Source organism: Semicossyphus pulcher, unplaced genomic scaffold (genome assembly GCF_022749685.1).
Source record: "Semicossyphus pulcher isolate SPU_LCO1_2020_fin unplaced genomic scaffold, fSemPul1.0.p SCAF_16, whole genome shotgun sequence".
Classification (NCBI taxonomy): Eukaryota; Metazoa; Chordata; class Actinopteri; order Labriformes; family Labridae; genus Semicossyphus; species Semicossyphus pulcher.
Genome location: NW_027211670.1, coordinates 8,606,215 through 8,624,962, shown reverse-complemented (window position 1 = coordinate 8,624,962; position 18,748 = coordinate 8,606,215). Strand labels below are relative to the sequence as shown.

Genomic DNA, 18,748 nt, shown 5'->3' with positions numbered 1-18,748 from the left:
AGGTTGTCTTTCAGTGGGAGTTGGAGGTCATTTGGCATTGATAATTAACATCAGCTGGTCAGAAGAAGATGTTTAAAAGTCGTCTCCCACAATCTGTTCCTTTTTAGTCACAGACGTTAAGATTTTACAAAGACTGTGTATCTTGCAGGGGCACTATTTACAAGACTTCAACTACATTCCTGTTGAGATTATTATCATTCAGCTCAATGGGGAAGTTATCAATGAGATAAACAAACAATGGAGCAGAAACAGGAGCAGCTTTAGGTCAAACCTGCCCTTGTGTGTACAGTGTATCTAATTTATCTGCTGTGATTGAGGCTGTAATATTAGCCGGGTTAGCTTTATGAGCTAACATTCTGCTATTGAGGCATTTTCTTCCTCCCACTGACTATAAAGTTTCACTGGAACCAATCTTGGATCCCATCATCTATAGTCTGATGACGATATAGCCTCTGGGGACAATGGTGAACATGCCGGGCGTGTAGCCAGCGGTTAGCATTAATGACTTCCAGTCGAGACTTCCTTTTCCGCGTGCTGCATTGTTTACAGGAAGAGAAACTGTTTTGTTGTGATTAACTTTAATCTTTTACTTTAAGTTTGCTGAAATAGAAACATCAAGATGCAAAAAGTCAAAAGTCAAAAATGAAGCTTTATCAGGTCTGTCCTCAAGAGGAGAACTTTTAAAATGCTCGTTTGCTGAACGGGAGGTCGGATCGATCATTTCTGATGCATTCGGGGAAGTTGGGAAATCTAAATGCTGAGTGGCTTTCGTGACACAGCGTCAGGGAATATTTCTCAAGTTGAATCTTAGATCCAGAGCAGATTGTTAGCTGTTAGCATGCAGATGTCTGTTCATAGAGATTAATAAGAAACTAAATCGTCAGATGATGCTTATGCTGTTGCTCTCCAAAGGGACTGCTTTCCCTGCATACGCCTCAGCCTGCTTATACACGATTGGTCAGTATTACTCGGACTACAAGCGCACTACAAATGGAAACCAGAACACTTGCCATCCCTGAAATCGACGCCTCTGCCTACAGATTCTAAATTTCTATGTAGAATCTGTAAATAGAGATTACACTGTCACGGCATTTTCACAGCAAGAGAGCGCCCAACTGTCCTGTCCTCCCTTTTGTGTGCAGTGGCTTAAACCTCCAGATTCTTCTGTGTGTTTAATATCTGCCACTTTCTCTGCTCCCTGTTTGCGCTGGATAAAGTGCACCCATTTAATGTTAACATTGTTCACATTATTGGACGTACGTATTTGCACCAGTCAAGATAACATTAAACAAGTTTGATTTTCTTGGACCATCAAGACGGGAAAAACAGCGACAGCTCGGATGTGAATTCCAGCAATACATCTGTGAGATTTGATTTGGAGATCTACAAAATTGTCTTGGGCATCTCCATTTGATAAGATAACTGATCCAAAGTCTAATTCCAGATCTTCAAAGGTAAGTTTGTAAATATTGTTTTCAACAATAACCAAAAGAGAATTGCATTTTATAATGCCGAGTTCATGCCTACCTGTAGTAGCAGAGGACAGCAGGGGAAGGAGGAAAGAGATGTCTGGGCAAGTTGCTGTCAAAAGTCACGCTAAGCCATGGAGTCAAACCTGTGGGGAGAAGAAAAAGAACAAAAATTGAAAGAGATGATTTCTAAGCAATAAAGTAAAAAATAAAAAGTAAAACACCTAAGCTTGGACGTTTTCTCACAAAGTATCAGAGCAAAAACACAACAAAATTATTATATTTTAAAGGGAAAAGAATGAAATGAATATATTTTTACCCAAACAAATTAATATCCATTAAATAAACTGTAAATTAAAAAATTTCAGATACCCAACCAGAGCTGAACCAAACACTGACACTTCTTAAATAGACTTGTCTGAAATGAAGTGTAGAATAAAAAACAGGAGACAAGTGCCACTTAAAGAGGCCTGAATGGAACTAGACGACACTCGAGGCTGCATCAAGGCCTGAGAATGAATGTCCACGGGTTGCTAGGAAAACCTGCAGCAGTTTCTATGACGATGGACGTGGATCCTCCATGCAGGGACAATAGAAACTCTGCAGTGCTTTAATGTAGCATCACACTGCAGTCTGAGGGGGAGACTCTCAGGATTAAGATCCTTTAACGGCACACACAGAGGCTTCGGGGACTCTTCAGGATGTGTGTGTGGTAACAAACTAGATAACTCAATCAGGGTTTGATTGATCTATCGGACACTATGGGCAGATAATGGTCTGATATTTGACTGATTTTCTGAAGCAGTTTTAGAACATATTAACTAGTTATACAGTAATTTCAACAACCGCCTGTCTGATATCAGCATATATTGGTATTTGTGTCCATATCTTTGAATATCTGCCGATATTTACTGTTATACAAAACATAAAATAAATTAAAAAAAACATTGCTTAGGGTGATGTAGAAATTGTGTCATTTACAGTATCCTTAATCTGTACTTTTTTAACCTTTATAAATTCGGCATCTGTATCGGTCTCAAATATATCAGTCGTGCTCTTTTGGCAGTGATAAACCCCGATGGGAAGGTAAATGCTCATTCCTTGCAGGTTTGTGGCCCAGAAGTAGAAAACTAATCACATAACTCACATAAAAATATCATGAATTGTAGAAAACTAAAAGAGGAAAAGGAGAAAAACAGAGGCGATGGCAAAAGGACCACGACACGCTGTGTTTGTTTATGAGTTGGGGGGCAAAATGAAAGGCAGAAACGCGGCTGGGCGTACAAGCGAGTGGGAGAAGAAGGAACAAACGGCTGTCACGGCTGACGAGGCGTTGTGGGATAAACATCGCCGCTGCCCCGGCAGAATCAAAGAGCAGATCCAGATGGCAGGCGCTGCGTGTCGCTCTGCCCTGCACTGGTCTTTAAATGGCACAAGGACCATGTGTTTCATCAAAGGGCAATGCAGGCGTACTGTGTGCACACATAAACACACCAACAGAGACAAAGGTGGGATAGACGGTAGAGGGTAAAATGTATAACTTTTCAACAATGATTGGTCGCAGATATAAAAAGGTAAGACTTGTTCACTGATACGTCACATGACCAGTCGGAGCTGTATGATTTTATCCTGCTGCCAGGCAGGGCTGTCTGATTATACCACTGCTGTGCTTAGTATTTCAAAGCTGGTTCATGCTTATGTCAATCATTTACATTGTACAGTGCAATCATCGTGATTTTAAGGACTGTTCCCACCCCGTCACTGTCAGCACACAACCGGCAGACTTGCTCAACATGTTTGCAACAACAAGTGAGAAAGCTCATCAACAAAGAGAACACCTTTAGCATTACAACCCTTTATTGCTTAAGTTAAGCTGCAATGATTAGTTAATAGAAATAAAATTGCCAACTTAAACCAAATCAATGAACAATTTCTGCTGTTTACAAGCAAAAATGTCAAACATCTGCGGGCTCACGCTACTTAAACGTGGGGGTGCAGCAATTTGTCAATGTTGTTGGCAACAATGAATTTAATTGTCGAAAATAGTCAGTTACGTCATCACACGTGTTTTTCATCCTGTTTGTGGACATAACATTGTTTTCCAGAGCTGAGTTTGGGGGTGAGCCATCTCGCATCCTTATTATCTCTGCTGAGAGTTGCGCATGCATAACAGCGACCGGGAAGCGACAGGTAAACAAAACATAGCGGCAGCAGATGCCACACCATCGCGTCCTAAAACTTCTTAAAGTCTGGGAGTTTTTCACCCTCAATGCTGCAAGGAAAAGGATCACATGTGAGATCTGTAAAGCGGACCTTAGTCACGTGGGAGCACGTCGGTAGTGACATTTGAAGAGAAGGCAGGTTGGACTTGTGGATGATGCAGACTCGTACAGATGAGATAATTAGCTTTTTCGACTAGCTAACGTAAGCTATCTGTAGACAGAGTTGTATTCGTTTTTATCATTAACTGTGACATTCAACTTAACCACGCCATGGTGTGATTGTTCTCTCATATACATTTTCAGTCTCTCACCTTAAAACCATCTCGTAGAACGCACATTTTTTCTCCTTCTCATCTCTTGTTCTTCCTCCTTTTATTCATCTTTTGTTTTAATAGGAGCCAAATCAGCCAAAAAGTTTATTGAAAGACATTTCTAAATGAAGACCTCATATTTACTCTCTTTATTGTTATTAAACACATGCTTAAAAGAACCGCCAACCAAATTTAAAGGCTGAGAGCTAAAAAAGAGCCATTAATTTACTGTGCAATTAATTATCCGACTAGTCGATTAATCGTTTCAATAATCGATGACAAGTCAACTGTCAAAATAGTTGTTAGTTGCAGCCCTACTTAAAGTAAGGAATTGCTGCTTGTAGTTTGTAGTCTTGTTATTTTGGACAGATAGTCAGACTAAAGAAGCAATTTTTTAATGTAATTGTTTCTCAATTAATCACAAAAATATTAAGCACAGTAATTGATAACAAAAATAATATTAGTAGCAGCCCTAATTTAGCAGAGTATTACTCTTTGAACAGCTTCGGGTAGGAGACCACACAGACAATGATTGTCAGAGACAACTTAAGTTAATTTGTAATCAGTATTTGTGCAGCGAGTGAGAAACACAGGGAAAGGATTATGGAGCTCTTGGGGGTCTGTGCAAATTCCACGAAAAACATGGCATGACCAGCCTGAGGTTTTGCTTATTTAGACAGTTACTAAAACTTAAAACTGGACGGCCTCTGAAGGCCTTAAAAGTTGAAGAGAGCTGCACGACACCCGTGCAAAACAGCCAACAAACTCACTGACAATGCAATCGTCTGATCCCTGTGCTGTCACTGGAAGAGCTAAAAATACATCCTCGTTTTGAGACTTCTAAATGAGATATTTTACTCATGGGAGGCTAACACATCACTACCTAACAGACTTCAGTTTGAGGCTGGTTTGAAGCTAAAATAACCAGGTAGATTTTATGATCAACTGAAAGCAAAAACTAGCTGGAGGTTTCACCGGTTTTAATATCTAAAGCGCTACAAGATCAGAGTTTAACTAGGTTATCATTTGAGACGACAGTTTGGCAGTACGAGGGTATTATGATGGCTGTATGTGGGTGTGTCTGTCGCCTGAGGGTGTTTTTCCTCTCACAGCCTTATAAAGGCCTTTATGTGTGCAGTGCAGGTGAGAGGCTTCATGACGTTCTTCTGAAAACATCTTCCTGATTGAGGCCGACAAAAACAACCTCCACTGACGCGGTGTGCTCAAAGAACTATCAGGATTCACAATCATCATTTTTGCAATCCTTCAAAGAATTATGAATAATACCAAACACCGAGAAACGTACCCGCCAACAGTAACAAACACAGGGAAGCAACCACTTCAAAGTTTCTGCATACTGACGAGAAGAGGTCAGGGGTCAACTTTACTACAAATAGGACTGGCTGTGAAGTCTTCCAGTGATGAAGCACTCACAAACACACACACACAAGCACACACATTCACTCAACTGACAGCATGAGATAACTGGAATCTGACGCCTTGTTTAAGAGCTACTAAACCATGAACTGCCGAGGAGGTCTGGCTTCTGTTACAGGACATAAACATACCACTGACAACTGTATAAAATAGGAGCACATTGACATAGCACAACTGTAAAGTAAGGAAATAGATCAACAATCTAGCCAAGCTTTGTCTGAAAACTAAATATCATACGCCCTGTGTAATTGGGGCTCTTCTCAGGCAAGGAATTAATATCATGCTCATATCACCATGCTATATAAGCCATAATGTAAGAGATGCCAAAAAATGTAGACCTAACAAACATGCAGGAACACACAGCATGAGAACCACACGGTGCCAAACTACACTTTGAGTCTGCAGTTTTCTGGGCCCGAAATAGCGCACGTCTCGTCCAACAAAAATGTCTTCTTTTATCCAGAGATAAGACAGAAATGATGTCATCGCCGTGGCTCATTCACCAGAGTCTCTGTTCTGCTCTGTTCCCACAGACACACGTGCGGTGTCGTTTCCTTCCTGGCTGCCTTTGTGGACTTTAGGCTGAAAAGATCTTCTAAAGAACTGCACAAAAGGAGTTGACAGAAACAGAAGGTCTCCGCCGCTGGGAGAAAAACACTATGGTTTTGTCTCACATAAGAAAAGACGATTACAGCAGCCACTTAACTTAACTTCAACAGCCTTAATGTGAAAGAACAGGGGAGATGAGAAAGTGCCGCCTGCAATGAAGCGTAATGTAGGCTGGTTATATAAAGAAGCTTCGCAGACAATAAAACCTGAATGAGCTGCCAGGGTGGCACTCTTCTCTGTGATATGATGAGTCTAGCATGTCAGTACTGATAACCCTTGTAACACAGTAGAGCCTGCTTTGCCAGTCAAATATTAAATATTCTTAACTTTCCCTAAATGTGGACAAAACTCAAGTCCTATTAAATGCAAACACAGCTGCGCACACGGTTGTATTCAGTTACATTTTCATTTCATTTACCTCAGGGAGAGGCGTGGAAACCCTACACTGAAGTGGTGTTAGCAGACAGGCTTCCTGAAAGCTAATACTGCACTAGGAGGTTGAAATAGGCAAAACACACAGGGATATATGGCTCACAGCTTTGGGATAATTACTCTGCCATCCAGGCACTTGCATAAGTGTTTGTTATAGGGATGCATGATACTGGTTTTTTTTGCAGATATTTTCCAACCCTTTTTGCCGATTGCCAATTTCGATACCGATATTTTAGGCACGATATGATATGGAATTAATTTCATGCCTACTCTTAAGCCCTTTTCCCACTGGTCAAAAAACCTGCTAACACCCAGCTTTTTTGCTTAGTAGGAACTTCGCAGTAGACCCGGGTAATTACCGCCTCGGCTCCGATCGCCATTGTTGGAAACTCAAAAGCCGTATCGACACGCTAACCTCCGCCCCATTTCCGGCGTCATGCTATGCTCCATCAGTAACTTCTGCGACTCCTTGTCATCTCAGCTACAAAGTTACAGCATAAAAGGGACCGAAAGGAGTATACTTCACTAGCAATGGGAAAAGAGACGATCTGCATTTATTAGCAGGTCTTCCCGGGTCTGAAAAACCTGTCAACGCGCTAATTTTGGTGGGAAAGAGGTATTATTGTAGTTTCCCACTGGCAGATGCAGAAATAACATAATACAGTGTTTTTAAAGTGTACACATTCAGAAAACTACTTAAACTCATGCACAAATTCCATATTTATTTGTTTGTAACATTTTTTCTTATTTTAAGGAAACCTTCAAGTATTAAGGCATAATTAAAGCGTTTTATCGGCAGGAAATATCGGCAGGAAAATGACATATCTGCCGATGAAGATGTGTCATTTAGATATGTCTAGCCATAATCTGCAGATACCGATAACGTGCATCTCTAGTTTGTTACTTCTAACAAGTCACACTCTTGTGACAGACTTTGACTGAATAGGGCCGACCGCATCCTGTCCGCCTGTATGACTCACACAGACCCGAAACCTGTTTGGATTTGCTGCAGCACTACCTCACTTTCCTCCATCGATTGGAGGGCAATAAGATAACATCATCGGGTTTATGTAAGCCAGAGGGGGCCTCATTACACAGCGGATTACAAAGCGTGCGTGGCTTTCATTACTTGAGTAACAGGGCTGCCAACTTACAAAGACACTGCATGTCATTCACCAGCATTCAGAGAACATCCTGGTTCAGGAGGAAAGGAATCAAATAAAGAGGAAAAAAAGAAAATTGACAACTACGTGCTTTAAACAGCAAGAATATACATTTCCTGGGGAAGTATTAATCGCTGACATGGCTGCTACTTTTATCGCAGAGGTGGAGGCGGGTGGGTGTGGGATGAGCTAACGTCGGCTAGTTACTTTAAATCTGACAGGTGAGCGCGTGCAGACAGTGCCAACCACTAAGGACGAAGAAGCGCTTCCGTGGCAATTATTATATTAAATGTCCATAAAAACATGTCTCAAGATACGTTACAGTTTATAACACGAAGCGCATGCCTTGCTTTGTAGTCTTACCGAGCCTCGTCTGCTGTCTCAGTCCGCATATCACAGACGCACCTCAACAACAACCTCCTCACAGTTTCGCTTGTTAGCTCGGTTTAGCTTACACAGGCTAACATGCTAAAAACAAGACAGCGCCGCCCCGGCTTTGTGGTCTTACCGAATTGCAGAGACTTGGAAGCTGAATCTGTCCTCGCTCTGGTTCAAAACTAGATATCCATTAATGTCAGCGGAGCTATCTTCTGTGTTGTTTTTTTCCTCTAGCTGCGAGATTGAAGTTTATTCCTCGGAGTAAAATGGCTGCGACTGGTCTAGGATGCAGAGTGACGTCATGACGCTGGACAGGAACAGTTGGGGGGCGTGGTGCAGGGCAGGGAGCGCCGTCCTCTTCACCGGTCAGCATTTCGGCAATGAACCAACCATGAGTTTGACCGGGTTTCTACTGTACCACATCACAAACCACACTCATCTCAAAATTTCTCAAAACACCTTTTCTTTTAAGAAACCACATTTGGCTTCTGTTCTCACACGTGCTCTGACATTCTTACATAACAGCCACAGTGAAGATGATAGACGTCCATAAGGAGAGAAAAATCTGCTATCCTCGTTCATCCTCTTTTTGCTTTGAAGTAAAATTGAGGTCTTCCCCACCTAGGGACTGTGAAAAATATCCTACAGTATTACCCTGTTAAAAACTAAATATAACTACATTTCTATAAATTTTGTGTCACTTTCCTCATCATTCAGTTTTTCTTGATGCAGTTGATGTGACTTTCAAATATGCAGTCTTAATTTAAAATCTTTCTTAATACAAGTCAGTGCACAGGCATTCATTCATTCATTGTGTGAAATGATGAACATGGGTATTACGATGATGCTAATGAAGTAATCTTTATTTTGAAACCTGATGCAGTGACCATTTCAAGAAATTAAAACATTTTTTCTCATACTAAAAAATGACACTAAAATTATAGTTACTGCTCTTTGCCTTGCATTATCTATATAGCTATTTAAGGCAATACAAAGGCAGAGTGCAGTAAGTACAATTTTTGTGCATTTTTGGAGTCTTAGATCAAATCATTGATCATGTTTTTTAGGCATAAGAAGTACTCTACGAATACTTATCTAATAAATGCATCATTACTTTTCTAACAAGAAGACATTTGGCTGGACATTCGAAAAACTTTGAAGCCATTTTTCTCAGTTTCAGTGTCTTCGTAGTTACTCCGGTTAGCCTTTGTAGGGCAGAGATATCGATAACGTGCCACTAATATCGCGCGTCCCTTCAAAATAAATGACGTTAAATGTAAGAGTGTGCTGTACACTTTAGGTTTTCTTTTTAGAAAACTTTATTTTGAAACAAATGCAATACAAAATATTATTAAAATGTTTTTTTTTCTTTTTTTAGGATTTTTTTGCAAATATTTTTAAAAAATCTAATGTTTGTATTAGTCTTACAAAACGGCATTATTTCATTCAGTTCATTCTGTACATTAAAATATAACACAATTCACTTTTGTTGACTCATACTGCATTGTTAAACATTGACATCCTATTGATACAGATATACAATACAAAACTATCCCTGATGCCATGAAAACATATTCAATAAATAGTCAGATACTTAACTGTCAATCATTTCTGTTTGGCCTTCTGCACAGGAGCAGGCACATCAGCGTTATTATGCAGAAACTCATATAGCAACTTAGCGTTGTTAGCATTGCTGAGTATCTCTGCCAGCTTTTCCTGGCTGAGTTTGGTTAAATCAGCCAGGCTGTCTGCATGTTTGATAATAGCTCTAAAGTTTTTTGTATTGACCCCAGGCATCTTCAGTAGGAAGTCATAAGGTCCAGGGTTGTAGAGTTCTGCTGATTCAGCCACCATGTCTGACTCAGCTGTGACTGCCTGAGCGGCTGCAGCGTCGGGTTCAGAGCAACCTTGCTTTAGCTCCAGGAAGAGGTCGGCTGTGGCGTGCGGCGAGGGGCACCAGAGGATTCGGAGCCGGGGGAAGTGCAGGGTGAGTAGGGTGAGTTTTGAAGTAATATCATTAGCGGATATCTCATGACGGAAATCTGATCGGGCCGTTAAGGAGAACGGTTTCGCCGGGTCAAACTCAATGAGCAGCACTGGTTTCCTGTAGTAGCGGGTCATGGAGAGACACTGGGTGTAGAGGCGGCCGCTCTGCAGCGAGCCAATCAGATCGCTGACACTCTTGCGCTCGACACATGTATCTGGGGTCAGGATGTAGTCGCCGACTTCTAGGGTGATGGGCTCGATGTCCAGCCCCCGCCGGTGCAGCAGAGACGGCAGCTCACTGCGGAACTCACGCATGTCCACGATGACTCGAGAGGGCTCTTCGGGCTGATCCTGACCTCCTGGTAGATGGATAGGAAACGGATATACAAAATAATTTGACACGTCAAAAAATTTGAGAGTATTATAAGGGAAGACAAAAGAGACTTTCCAGCAAGTTCAAAGATATCCAAAAAAGAAGCAAAAATGACTAAAATAGACATGCCTGCTTTGCGGGAGTTGGTGGTGGCATTGGCAGGCTCTAAATTTCTAGCAAGGTCCAGATTGGTGTCTTCTCGCCCCTCTCTCTCCTCTGGGATGACCATAGTGGCCTTTTCCCTGCAGAGAAACACACAAACAAACGCCAATGAGAAGCCAGGGCCTCAATAAAACACTCATCAACCTGCACTAGGAGAGGGAAATATCTCTGACCTGATGAGGTGTTCAAAGGCTCCTTTTTCCTTAGACAGCGTTGTCAGGTACTTCTGTTCCTCTGTCGAGCCTCCATAGATGAGGAAATATACCCTGAGATGCTTCCCAGGCCGGCTAGCTTTGTAGATCTCCAGCTGGCGTACGAAACTGAGCTCAGCGTCGTACAGCACCACAAAGTTGGGCTCCACCTCGTGCAGCACCCGCGTCAGGCTGTGCGGGTCAGTGAGGCCTTTCAGTGGGTGGATGACAGTCAGCGGCTCCTTCAGGAGGCCATAGTAGGCATCTGATGACAGATCCAGCTTCAGCTGTTCTTCCTCCCCTTCATCCTCCTCCATCAGTTCATCCTCATCCCCGCTGCTGCCCATCGCTGCTGCTTCATCTGTCTCCTCTTTGCCGACCATCTGGGTCAGAGTCAGTGAAGGCCTTGTTTTACTTTTTGCGGACTTTTTTTTCTGTGCAGGCTCCTTTCCCTTGCCTCCTCTTTTAGGCCAGCCTTTTTCCTTTTTGTGCGAGTCAAGCTCAAGGGCAGCGGCGGCAGCAGAGTCCCGTTTGCCGACCGTGCGGGTGTACAGTCGGTTAAGCAGCCAGTCTGAGCCGTGCTTGATGTACTGCTGCAGCTGGGCACAAGTCCTGTCGTCACTGGCACAGATCAGCACGCGACCTGAGGGTGACATGTAATGTTAGTCAGTTAGACAAATACACATGCACAGCAGGGTTAGGCGAGTATGTACTTCCACCTATCAAATAGCAGTGAGTAAATATAATAAACATGGCAATACACGTTGTTGATAGTGGTGTTTGATCAGTCTCATCAAACACAGTGTTACTCATAACATTAATGCTCCAGGTCCAGCCTCTGATGTTATGTTTGCTCACTTGCATGGCTTACTGCAGCGATTCTGTGAGTCATACAGGGGGTTCAGCCCTGCCAGATAAACTCATATCCCCTTTATCAACACCTCCATATATTTCGACAGAGTGATATGATGAACTTTGGTCAGTAAATGTATAATAATGGATGTATACCAACAGTTTGTTGCTGTTTATCAAAAAAGAAGCGTCTAATGCTTCATGCCCCCTTATCGGAGGAGCTCCTGACTCAAAACACGACAGAAGCTTTCATAATAAAAAAGGCGACATCAACTTATTATATCATTTTTTATAAAATGGCAATTAAATATGTGGGAAGGAACAGGATGAAACTGCTGTGCTCATGGTTTATGTGCGAAAGAGTCCGGCTGGTGTTTAAACTAAAAGTTATTAGTCACACTCCGGCTTTTCCTGCAACATCATGTTAAAATGTCTACAGGCAGGAACACTATTTTTTTTTTAATTATTTGCTCCAAATACAGAGGGACTAGTTTACCTTCACAATTTATACAACAAGTACAGTTGGGTTTGTAACGTGTGTAGGATGCAGTTTACGCGGCTTTATCACAAGGTCGTAAACCACAATACAGCAGCACATGCAGAGGATGCTGTGTTTACACCCGCCTCAATGCTACCTCTAAATATAATTTAAAATAATGTCATTAAATTGGGGATTTCCTCTGCTTTATCTCTCTTTTTATTTCTTGTTATCCTTTTCCTTGTTAGTTGTATGTATTGAGCAAACTTTTCTTGTCAATTAATGGACAAAAAAAACACCTTTGGAAAATAAAAGGTAGTTTGTATGAAATTGTGATCATATAGCACAAATATCCAAATCTGTGCAATAGAGACGACACACACTGTTGACATGAACCCTTGTAACGCTTTAACAGAACTGTGCTCTAACCTGGTTCATGCTGAGAGCTCTTGTTCTCCCTCTCAATCTCCTGCAGTACCTCGGTCAGAGCCGCCCACTTTGGGCTCTTCTCCAGCACCAGCTCCCGCTTCACCTCTGGAACACACACACACACACACACACACACACACTGAGTCTGCAGCAACTTCAAAATGAGTTAACGCACAAGTAGATGTTGCCAATATGAAATCTGAAGAACATTTTGTTCAAGAGATGATCATCGGTCGGTTACCAGAGGTAGAGGACTTTTGTTTCTCTGCCTCTGCTCCCACTTTGAGTTTCTTCTTGTTCTCTGGGATGTGGTAAACTCGACCTCTGGCATTCACAAACATGGAGGTACTGGAGTCGAGGAACAGCCACCCTGATGGTAACAACAACACACACATGCTATCAAACATCGATAAAGGTCAATAATAAAAAATAAGTTATTAAAGTATTTTTAACATGTGATTATTTCCATCTCCACTTTGTAAAATGTCCTTGAGTATCCTTAAAACCCCTCTATAAATAGAATATATTATATTTACTATCATTATTTCTACTCCCAGCAGCTAGGGTACAGCCAGTTTACCTGAGTTGGATCCAAAGATCTTTTGGCTGGATCGCAGAGACTCGAGCAGATTGAGGAAGGTGACACAGTCGTACTGGGTGAGGTAGAGCAGGAGAACCCTCAGCACCTTTAGGTCCTGGACCAGGGCTTTGGTCTTAGCTCCCAGCTGATGCCACAGGGGGTCCAGGTAGTGACGGATGGTCTGGATGGGAGTAAGGCAAAAAACAGCCGTAAGACTTCAAATTCAACTCACTAATGGGTTACAAAGAAGGCTACCATGCTACAGTATTTAGACAAAAAAGCTGTGCTATTATGTAATATCGATAGCAAAGAATTTTGTGACTCTAAATTATTAATTTTCAGATGGCAGGCGTTCACCATCTCCAACATAGAAGATGGACTACACTTAATTAAAGTCTAAAACTTTAATGTCCTTGTCTTGTTATTTGTAATGATTGCAAAAGTCAACAGACCTTTTCAAAGGCGTTGCCCAGTGTGTTCTCCAAAGACAAGTCCTCAGCCTCCAGGGTGGGGTTGTAGCGTTTCAGCTCCTTCAGACAGGCACTCATGATATCCAGGATGGAGCTCTGGATGGCCCTCATAGACGGCGTCAACGACACATGGAGCTCCACCACGTCTGGCTTGTGCCTGTCCAGTGCTGTGTTCACAGACGCTTGAAACCTGTTGATTGTAGCAGGTTAAGAGAGCAAAAGGTTAAGAAGGATGACGGAAGAAAGCAGTCTTGGGGAATGTTATTAATGAAGTGAAGTGAAGAGGGTCTATTTCTTTCCATCACACCTGGGCCAGAGGTAGAGCTTCTTGACAAAGAGGCTCCTCATCACACGCTCCACCTGGCAGAAGCCGAAGGAGAAGGATGTAGCTTTGTCGGTGAAGGCTTTGATGAAGCCCGTCTTGTTCTTCTGTCTGAACAGACGGAGGATGAAGGCTTCCTGACACGACTCAATGATTTTATGAGCACGATACACCAGGATACCTGCGGGGTGGTACAGAAAGAAAGTGTACACGTTAGACTAGGTTTTTATTCAGTACTGAGACTAAATTATTGACCAGAAAAAATTATGCTATATACCACTTAAAGAGTTATTAATAATATGTCCACAACTCTTTTTGTGATTTTATACTTTAAAACAAGACATTAAATGCTTATTTTGAAGTGTATTTAAACCAATCTATTGTTTACAGATGCTGTATACAATGAGTCATTTCACCTGATATAAGATGAGCGGGGATGCGGTCAGTGAGGAAGTCGACCACCAGGATTCTGCTGGTAACAAACAGCACCCCTCCCTCAGTGTAAACATTGTAGCGCTCGGTGCTCTGCACGTCGCTGGTGACAGTTCTGGGCAGGTGGGTGACACCCTCCACTCGCAACTGCTCAGTGAAATACTCCTGAGAAGAGAGGATGAGAAACAAAGCATTGTTGTTTTTTTTACCTGCTCCAAGTACCTTAACACTAGTGCTGTCAAAATTGGCTACTTAACACAGAGACAAAGGTAGCTGTATAACCTTTTGAAAAAGGAGTCATACACTAATATGAAAATATGTTGATACTATGCAGTACAATGGGTCATTGGCTGCTCCCTCAGCCAAAGTAGTGAGATGTATCAAAGTACTGTAGTTAGTGAATACTTAGAATGTTTGACAGAATAACAGGTTGCTGTTTTCATTGCACACACATACCAATAAAATTGTATTAAAAAGGAAAGACAAAGAAAATATGGTGGCTCCATTCCTTTAAGCGTCCTATCTATTAAGCAAAAATAGAAGGTGAGCATGTACAATACCAGAGCCCTGGAAACGGCTAACCTAAATGGAATGCAGCCTTCATTAATATTCGTAATTATACCTGAGCTTTGCAAAGCCCCTATGTTACGTATTTCATATTATAAATAAATAAAATATACCTACAAAGCTCAGACCTTTACATTTTGAGTCACAGATTATGTGGTTTTATCGATAAGCAACAAAAAAGTCACAATTCGCCACCTAGCTCAGCGTTTCTTAGCAACAGGCAATGTATGGACCGCTCGCTAGACACATACAACCTAGCCTGTGGCTATCTTCCCCTCACCTGTTCAGGTGTGGTTGTGTTGAGCAGAAGGACCAGGCTTCCAGGCTCCGAGTAGACCCGCATGAATTGCAGCAGGATGCGGTCTATCCCCATCCCCTCCGCCGCCACCAGCAGCCCGTCAGAGCCGAACAGACTCAGAAACATCTCAGTCTCAAACTCGAGCAGCGGTCCCGCCATGTTGGACCACAACACTGGCCTCCAACTGCGAAAATAAACTAATTCTATCTCACTCCGGACCATAAACGTTAGCTGAAAGCGAGAGAAAACATCATTAGACAGCCACTGACAGGCTGAACACATCTGTTGTTCAGTGTTTTGAAGTTGCACTTCCGGTCACATGACACTACAAAACAAACAAGAGCGTGCAGGCGAGAGTTATATTTAAGAGCAACAGCTCCACCTAGTGGCATGGAGGCTTTAAGCAGGTATTTTAAATTCATAGTATGAAGCATTTCTTTATGGACTGTGTTCTGTTGTTAAACACACATTTTTTGCAATAATGTAATGACCTTTTTGAGAATTTCTTGATATTGTTCCTTAGATTTGACAGCTGACTGCAGAGCAATCCCAAATCCATTGTTGTTTTCTTGTGAATTCATCAGTTTTTATAGTAAAAATATACCTCTGCTTTCAAAGTTATTCAAACAGAATAACAATGAAAAAATGCTCATGTCATGTTGTCAAGTTGGCTGAAAAGCACTTCTATTTAAGTGGCATTCATTCCCTACAAAATTAAAAAAATATGAAAAATGTGGTTAAATTGCTTTAAGAAAAATGTAATCTTGTGATGTTTTTGCGAAAAAAAAAAACACATTTAAAGTTGATTACTATAATAAACACTTGTGGCCTGTAAAAATATCTGGATTTTGGATGCACTACTGTAATGATATCAGTAACAGACCTGCAAAAAACTCCCACCACTCAAACAATAAACCACTTTAATAAACTGCAGCAATAAGAAATTCACCATCAAACAATAAAACGAGCACAGAAAGGCAGACTACGGTGCCAGTAGCTTCATTAGTGACAGTTTTAATGTGTTTTGGAGTGGATTATTCCTGTATCGCACTGACAGGAACAAAGCTGTAATATGTTGCATAACAAAGCCTGCCAGCTGGGCTTTGTAAAACTCTGTTGTGTCAGCCCACATTTCTACACCGTGAGAGAGGGGGGCTGAGGGGACCACGAAAGGTCTGTGGGATGATGCTGAGTCCAACACCAAAACCCTGAACACAACACACCACACACACACAAACAAACAATCAAAGTCACAGGGGTTTTGTCACACTGAAGCACGGACATGACTCATCAGTTTGGAGACTTTGATGTTTACATCTGCCACTCATTTACTGTGGTGTTCTGTGTGGAGCCGGATTTTATAAAACAACACATGGACCCTTGAGTGGGACTCGTTATCATGAATTATCTGGACAGTATGCTCTCTCTCTTTCTTCACACCCTGTCCTATGCTGCAAAGTTAGTTCAAGTTACCCTTGAAGTGACACTGGAAAATCAAAGTGTGTGTGTGTGCGCACACACTTTAATATCCTGAATTTGAATAAATGAGGGGTGAAGGACTGTTACCAAAATTAAGTTTATTAATTAAAACTCATATTTCAGTGACTCTTCCATCACTAATGAATTTCATTAACGCTGTCAACAAGTGAAGGAAGACTAATATGGTGAGTCTTATACAGCAGATTATAATATGTGGACTTTCCTGTCCATTTACTTTTATATCTTTGGCTGCATTTCCTTCAGCTCTTTGCTTCTGATGAGGACAAGGCCCAAGAGGTTATTATAATAAAATAACACTACTTTTTTTTCTTAAAGAGGATTTTGAGGCAGGATTTTACTTGTAATGTATCATTTTCACACTGTTGCACAAGTACTTTTACCTACGTTAAGGATGTTTTTTAACAATCTTGACTACAGTAGTTCCAATAGTCTTGGAATAAGCTGTTCAGTAATAACTTATAGCTGTAATGTTCAGGTGTCAAAGTACAACATTCCTGGGCCTGTAGTCCCGCAGTCTTTCAAACTGCCGGCTCGCACACCATAGAGATGCGGTGAGAGAGATGAACATACATTTTTTAAAAGTGATCCAACACTCCAGCCAACATCAAAAGGTGACCCTGAAGGTGGCAGGAGACACAGCGTCAGGCCCACACTGCCTCGCCTAAGTGTAATGCTACTGTGGTTTACAGGTGCCTGGAACAGATGCTGACAACTTGTTGGAAGTGAAGGGAGGCTTGAGATAGGAAACGAAGCACAGAAAGAAAAACAAGATCCTTCCTTGGCATTAAATATTTGGATTTTTAATTAAACCTTAATAAGCCTTCTCTGACTTAAAGGTCTATTTTTAACTCTGAATAAACAGAATGTAAAGATGCGCATAAGTGAAAAGAAAAGGCTTCACATTGCAGTGTCACTCTGAAAAGCAAACAAACTGTTGGACAGCACAGCGCACAGACCCAAAAATAACTCCTGCAGGATTAAAGTAACGCACTGTCACGGACAAGCCTATAGAGAGCAGTGGAGCGCTTTGTTCCCACACATCTTCCTTTAGTGAGTCTACCTCTGGTGTGTGAGAGCGTCCCTGTTCATCCGGCCTCTTCTGGGAGACAATCAGCAGCTTCATGTCAGGATGAAAACATGAAGCAGGCTGCTGGGATGGAGCTGTAACACGACACCATTAAGACCGACAAGAGAGAAAGAAAAGGGTAAAAAAGCAGCTTCATAATTGATTCTGCTATTATTACAGTTTTATGGTTCATGAAATTGAATCGAATGATGCATAAATGCTGGGAGGACGCAGCATGTCACCACTGAGGGCGGAAACTGTTCATCCACTCCTCATTGCACTGAGTGAGATGAGTAAAAGTGTACATTTGGCAGCCGATGTGCATCCTGATATCACGGATGGTGATGCACCATTGTAAATGAGAGGAGAACAGCTTGAAATTGATGGCAGGCTGGAGGATAAAATATGATGAGATATTTAACACTGCCTGCCTGACTGCAGTGTAGGAGGGAAAAGAGAGAGAGAGAGAGAGAGAAAGAAAAACAGAGAGAGAAGAGAAAATAGCTAAAGGCCCGATACATCCCTCCAGCCCTCATTAGGAAGAGAGAGAAGCACCAGGGTTTTGTTGTAAATGGAGGGCTAAGCCTCAGAGCCAACGAGGCTCTAAGGGCCAAACTCGACGCCTCTGGAGGTTAACTCACACACTCTTTAAAGGACTAGCTCGACAGTTTGGGGGAACACTCTTCTTTGGCTTTCCTGCTGAGTTTATAAGAAGATTGAGGCCACTCTCATGTTTGTGTGTTAAATAGGGAGCTAGCAGCTAGTTAGCTTAGCATAAAAAGGCTGGAAGCAGGATGAAACATCTTGCCATGCTCTGCCCAAAGGTAACAAATCAGCTATCAGAAAATTTAAAGCTCACTAATTAATATCTCTGAGACTGATAACAAGCCAGCAGCCGGTTAGCTTAGCACAAAGCCTTTAAACAAGGGGAAACGGTTTGCCTGGCTCTGCCCAAAGGTAACAAATCCACATACCAGAGCCTATAAAGCACATTAATTAACATTTCCAAAATTCAAAGAAA

At 41.9% G+C, this 18,748-nt stretch overlaps 1 protein-coding gene across 1 annotated transcript; it reads right to left on the bottom strand.

The window, feature by feature from the left end:
- Nucleotides 1-9,459: 9,459 nt before the first annotated feature.
- On the bottom strand, nucleotides 9,460-15,320 carry ercc4 (excision repair cross-complementation group 4). The gene is made up of 10 exons (XM_069664887.1): nucleotides 15,144-15,320; nucleotides 14,281-14,461; nucleotides 13,850-14,045; nucleotides 13,525-13,732; nucleotides 13,073-13,253; nucleotides 12,734-12,862; nucleotides 12,493-12,597; nucleotides 10,716-11,376; nucleotides 10,510-10,622; nucleotides 9,460-10,366 (listed from the first exon to the last, which is right to left on the bottom strand). The coding sequence occupies exons 1-10, from the start codon at nucleotides 15,318-15,320 to the stop codon at nucleotides 9,627-9,629; spliced, it is 2,691 nt and encodes an 896-aa protein (XP_069520988.1). The 3' UTR covers nucleotides 9,460-9,626.
- Between the last annotated feature and the right edge of the window lie 3,428 nt (nucleotides 15,321-18,748).